This window comes from Macrobrachium nipponense, chromosome 21 (assembly GCF_015104395.2).
Source record: "Macrobrachium nipponense isolate FS-2020 chromosome 21, ASM1510439v2, whole genome shotgun sequence".
NCBI lineage: Eukaryota > Metazoa > Arthropoda > Malacostraca > Decapoda > Palaemonidae > Macrobrachium > Macrobrachium nipponense.
In genome coordinates, this window is record NC_087212.1 from 27597475 (window position 1) to 27603474 (window position 6000).

Here is a 6000-nt window from a genome sequence, read left to right on the forward strand (position 1 = left end):
TTGAATGTAACCCACAATTAAGAAGCGCAAAGATTTCAGCTATTTTTGTGGTAAGAACTTACATGTTACTACTGTAGTTGCAGAAGCGACCTAATAAACGTAGCCACCAGTATGAGGGAGCAGACAAACATAGTCACGACAAAGATAAACTGACGTTCAAAAGGGAACTCCCTTCAAAGACAACCAGCCATTTGGGCCACAAGCCCCGTTAGCCTTTCATGATGAATCAAGCTGAATACTTTGGAGACAGAAGACAGGATGAGTATCTTAACTAACGGAGAAAACAACAAAGCGAACACGACTTCTGTACCAGGAGAAAAACTTCAATATCATGAGGTCGAAAATGATGCGTTTAAAAGGCTTCCAGCAGTGACACACTTAGCATATATAAAAAAGAACTGAAACTATCGATTAAGTTTGTGTTTAATACTAAGTTATGCAGTAAAAGATTTATGAAAAGAGGAACACGCAACAACTATCTTTCTTTATCACCTAAGAGGTGCGATGGCGGAATTATGAACAAATTACGTACTCCTCCTACAGGTTAAACAGAAAAAATTACGTACTCCTTCTACAGGCTAAAACAGGAAAATTTACGTGCTCCTTCTACAGGCTAAAACAGAAAAAATTATGTACTCCTTCTACATGCTAATACAGGAAAAATTACGTACTCCTTCTACAGGCTAAAACAGAAAAAATACGTATTTCTTATACAGGCTAATACAGGAAAAATTACGTACTACTTCTACAGGCTAAAACAGGAAAAATTACGTACTACTTCTACAGGCTAAAACAGGAAAAATTACGTACTCCTTCTACAGGCTAAAACAGGAAAAACTACGTACTCCTACAGGCTAAAAAAAGGAAAAAATTACGTACTTCTTCTACAAGCTAAAACCGGAAAAATTACGTACTACTTCTACAGGCTATAAAACAGGAAAAATTACGTACTCCTACAGGCTAAAACAGGAAAAAATTACGTACTTCTTCTACAGGCTAAAATAGAAAAAATTACGTACTACTTCTACAGGCTAAAACAGGAAAAACTACGTACTCCTACAGGCTAAAACAGGAAAAAATTACGTACTTATCTACAGGCTAAAATAGAAAAAATTACGTACTTCTACAGGCTAAAACAGAGGACTTAGGCATGAAAGTATACATTACACATTGATAATACAGTATATATATATATTATATAGTTTTATATATATATATATATATATTATATATATATATATATATATATATATATATATATATATTTCATATAGTATATATATATATATCTATATATTATATATACTATATATATATATATAGATATATATATATATATATATATATATATATATACTTTATATAAACATACACTCATAGATATATATATATATATATATATATATATATATATACTTTATATATACATACACTCATATATATATATATATATATATATATTATATATGATATATATATCATATATATAGTATAGTATCTATATATATCTATATATATATATATATATATATATATATAGTATAATATATATATTATATAGATATATATATATTTATAATATATCTATATATATAGTTATATATAGTCTATATATATATGTATATATATATATATTATATATATATATATTAATATATATACTTTTATATATACATTACTCATATACTACTCTATACTATATATATATATATATATATATATATATATATACTTTATATATACATACACTCATATATATATATATATAAATATTAAATATATATAAATATAATATATATAAACAGTTTGTGTGTGTGTGTGTACACTGCTTTAGTTCAGAAACAGATCTGCTACCTATATATCAGAGCGAGTTATTATGTCGTCATCAGCTTTCCATGTATCTGAAACCTTTACCGGAGATTGAAACTTTGACTTCCTTGGGAAGGCCAGGAACGTATTTTGCAGAAAATAAAATAAATGAGAGAGAGAGAGAGCGAGAGAGAGAGAGAGAGAGAGAGAGAGAGAGAGAGAGAGAGAGAGAGAGAGAGAGATTTCTAATTTTGATATCTACAAAATGATAAATTCTAATTAAACTATGTAGTTCCTCGTTAAATGTTCCAATCAAACTTCATTATCACTTGAAGCAGTTAAATCAAGAACTTGAACTATTTATTTAAAAAAGATTTCTTCTTCAATTCGTTCGTTTCACCCAAAACAGAATTAATGCTACGAATTCCACATCATCAACAACGGAACAAGACGTTAATGAAGACAATATTAATGAAGGCAATACCTCGCCTAATGAGCAGACACCAATTTCCAAGACAGGTTCCCACGATCACATTTGAATCAAGACTGAGATTATAATGAACCTTGCGACCTTGCCACTGGTTGTGTTTCCCCGACAGGCTCCGCCCACCTTTTCCCTGAATCCCGCCCACTTTCATCTGATAAACCTGGTCCCCGATCTGGGAACTCCCAGTCAACGCGCGAGTGCCGCGACGGTGACCTGATCGATGATCTGCGACTAATTTGGGGCAAATCAGGAATACGTCGTCGAGGACCAAGTGTCATATTTCTCTAAAGTGGTAAATTCTGGTTTTCAACGGAGGAGGAAAGGGCTTTGTTGTATTTTTAGTTCACTGTTATATGGACAACCAGATATATATACCACAGTTTACACTGCTAACATTAAGAACGAGAATAATATTCATAGCAACAACCGCCAATCATTCTTCTCACCCTTCGACGGCTACCTACCTTAACCCCCGAACCCAGATCACCGAAATTGAGGTGAAGGCCAATGACGGGAGAGGAAATCACTAATGGCGTAATTGCATGCCGTAACAGCCCATCAGTCGGTTAATAACGGGCTGCCGTTATTAACTTGCTAAAAATAGCAGAAGAAGAAGTTACTTAGTGCGGGGAAAATATTTCCTTCAGAGTAATTTGAAACTATAAATAACGCAGGGTACCCGGAAGTAGCTGCGACTTACTGGAAAGTAATGAAATGCATGAGTTCAGTGAACTGGAACCCTAATTTCTTACCTTCCTCTGTGTTCCCTGAACCGTCTTATATTGGTTTGTCTGGAAGATCTCTCTACAACCGAATTATGTATTGATTAATTTATGTAGACTAGCCTCAAGCAATTATGGTTCATCGACGCTTGAAACAAACTAAATAAAAGAAAAAAGTGTATATATATATGCATACACAGATATATATATATACGTATATATATTATACATACAAAGAAAAACTATAAAATAACCATAAAATCTTCACTCCTCCATACTTGCATAATAAATGTTTTTACCCCTTGCCTGTAAAACCATATATATCATATATATATATATATATATATATATATTATATATATATATATATATATATATATATATATATATATATTAATAAAAAGCGACAAAAGTCTATGCTAAAAAAACATAAATAATTCAGTTTTATGATCAGTTTTTTCAATCAACTTAAACCTACAACTAAGATTGTAAATGCCTCCCTCTCCAAGTACGGGTTTTTGGAAAGATGGTTACCATCCAGTCCCGGCAACCTGAGAGGAAAGTTCTCCTAATTTAACTCCCATCACAATGGCATTTAACAAGCAGATGTGTGACTGCATCACTCACAGAGGACTACACTAGGACTAAAACATCAAGTGTAAAATGTACTACCCCGAAGTCACAGTAAAGTTCCCCCCCTAAAAAAAAATGCTACAATCACTGTTACACTCCAAGTATAACATAATTACCCATCTTTTCCGTTATCTTACAAACACAGCATTTTAGAGCTATGGGTCGACAGCAAAAGCCAACCAGCTGTTTTTCCTGGTTTTTCAAAGGGATCTCGCATTTTCCCAAACATGGACGTTGATGTGTTCTAGTCAAAACTTCCATTTATAATAAATAAGATAAAATGTTTGGTGCACAAAAGCACATGCCTTATCACGGCACAAGGAAAAATATACGAATATCAGTTACATACTATAGCTGGGATCAGTACCCTACGAAACCATGAATAAAATGCATAAATACAACAAAGTAGGGATTTCAAGTTAGCAGAAGTTGACGAAAGGAAAGGCAGCGAGAAAATATCACGACCAATTCTGGTAGTTCAAAAGCTTGAATAATTACAGTGGTTGGCAGAGGACATCGAACTCCATAAATGATGGGTAAAATAGGCAAGATAATTTTTAAAAATGAAGGAATATCGAAACTTACTTCATTCTTACCCTGAATAAATCCCTACTATTCTTCACCTTCACCATGCCAAAGCTAAGCTGGTCAAGTCTGTGTTCATGTCTTAATCTCACATTATTACTGATCATTACTTCGGTCTCTACAAAGTGAGGCCATTCAGCGCTGAAACGGAAATTGACAATGAAAAGGTTTGAAAGGTGTAACAGGAGGAAAACCTCGCAGTTGCACTATGAATCAATTGTTACGAGAGGGTGGACAGTAAGATGGAAGAAATAGAATATGAACAGAGGTACAGTAAAAGGAATGAAAGTGGGCTACACCTAGGGGCCGAAAGAACGCTGCGAAGAACCTTAATTAAGTAAAGCCTACATTGCACCACATGAGGTACTACACTGACGGCACTAACCCCCTTACGGGACATAAATAAATATAAACCTATACAATATATATGTATTAATAAGCTTTGTCAGTGTCATATTAAAGGAACTTAATAGTTCAAAATTTTGTATTAAATCGTCTAAAATTACTCCAATCTGCAACCCAGTTTAAATAAATAAATGAATAAAGAAATAACAGGTTTCCTAAAGGCCCCCATACACTGAACGATTGTCTGAACGACTGTCTGAACGATTGTCGTTATCGACCCACACATACTATTCATGCAATATGAACGATCTCCGGACCGATTTCAGTCTGAACAAAGATTTTGTCTCGAGAAGACATGGCATCATCTCTAGAAGAGACGCGCGCAATAGCGTTATATAGGCAGACAAACCCATACACTGAACGACCTGTGTATGACAGACTTAGGTCACAAGCCAGCAACCTGGTCGTGACGGAATCCCACTGGGATCGTTCAGACACGAAGCTCCGCCCACTTTTGCATTCAGACAAGCCCATACGCAGTGTTTTTGCGAACGATACAAACAGTCGGTCAGACAATCGTTCAGTGTATGGGGGCCTTAAGAGTTTTTTTCCAATTTACTAGGTATTCATAACAATAACTACACTCTCTCTAACAAATACAGTTAACAAAAACAGATATTTTGAACATTTTACCTGTCCCTTGCGAAAACCGCCTCTGGAGAAGTCGAGTGGCAACAGGCACAATCCTGGCTCTTCGCCAGAGTTCCTGTTCTCGAGTCCTGACTTCTGAACTGTCCTCACGTTCATCCTCATCCTCAGGTGCCGGGGAGAGGACAATCAGTTCGACAGGACCTCCCATAGTCACGATTAGGTGGTCTCGGTTTCACTGAGAATGTTCTAGGTGAGCTGGAAGTTTACATACTCCCTTTACTTAAACTCTTTTCTAGGTCTCTACAAGGCGGAAATGTTTAGTCTCATACAGAATCAGGTAGTTCTACGTTCTGGAATTTACCGTCATAGTGAATTACTACTTTGCAACTAGTTCTCCAGAGAACCGGCCCTCAGTCAAATTTGGGTCTCTTGGTTCCCCAGTAATTCAAGGAAAAGACCACTTCTGTAGATGAGTGGAATCTGGGCTCCCCTGAGAAGCATCAGAAAAAGGCCTTTCTGCCAGACAGGTGAACCAAGGCTCCTTTCAGAATTCCTGGAGGAAAACTAATAATATTAAATCGGATTTACTATAATAATGAAAAAAAAACTCAACCCCAAATACTACTTTCTGTGACATTCAATTTCTTGGTTCCCAGACGAAACTGGGAATCCAGTTTGTATTTCTATGGCTCCAGGGACTTACAGAGTTCTCTCCAAGCTCAGCTTTAGTTTCTAAAAGGTGACAGAACAGTTGGCGGGATAGACCTA

The 6000-nt window shown here is 35.2% G+C and overlaps 1 protein-coding gene across 3 annotated transcripts in view; it reads right to left on the bottom strand.

Annotated features, from left to right (window-relative positions):
• LOC135197864 (outer dynein arm-docking complex subunit 4-like) overlaps nt 1-6000 on the bottom strand; it is a 50819-nt gene extending 44819 nt beyond the window's left edge. For 2 of the 3 annotated variants that reach the window (XM_064225054.1, XM_064225053.1), the window contains exon 1: nt 5275-5999. In XM_064225054.1, coding sequence (XP_064081124.1) covers nt 5275-5440 — 166 coding nt within the window. In that variant the 5' untranslated portion in view covers nt 5441-5999. Of the gene's footprint in view, nt 1-5274 lie in introns of all 3 variants that reach the window. The other variant, XM_064225052.1, reaches the window with a different exon arrangement.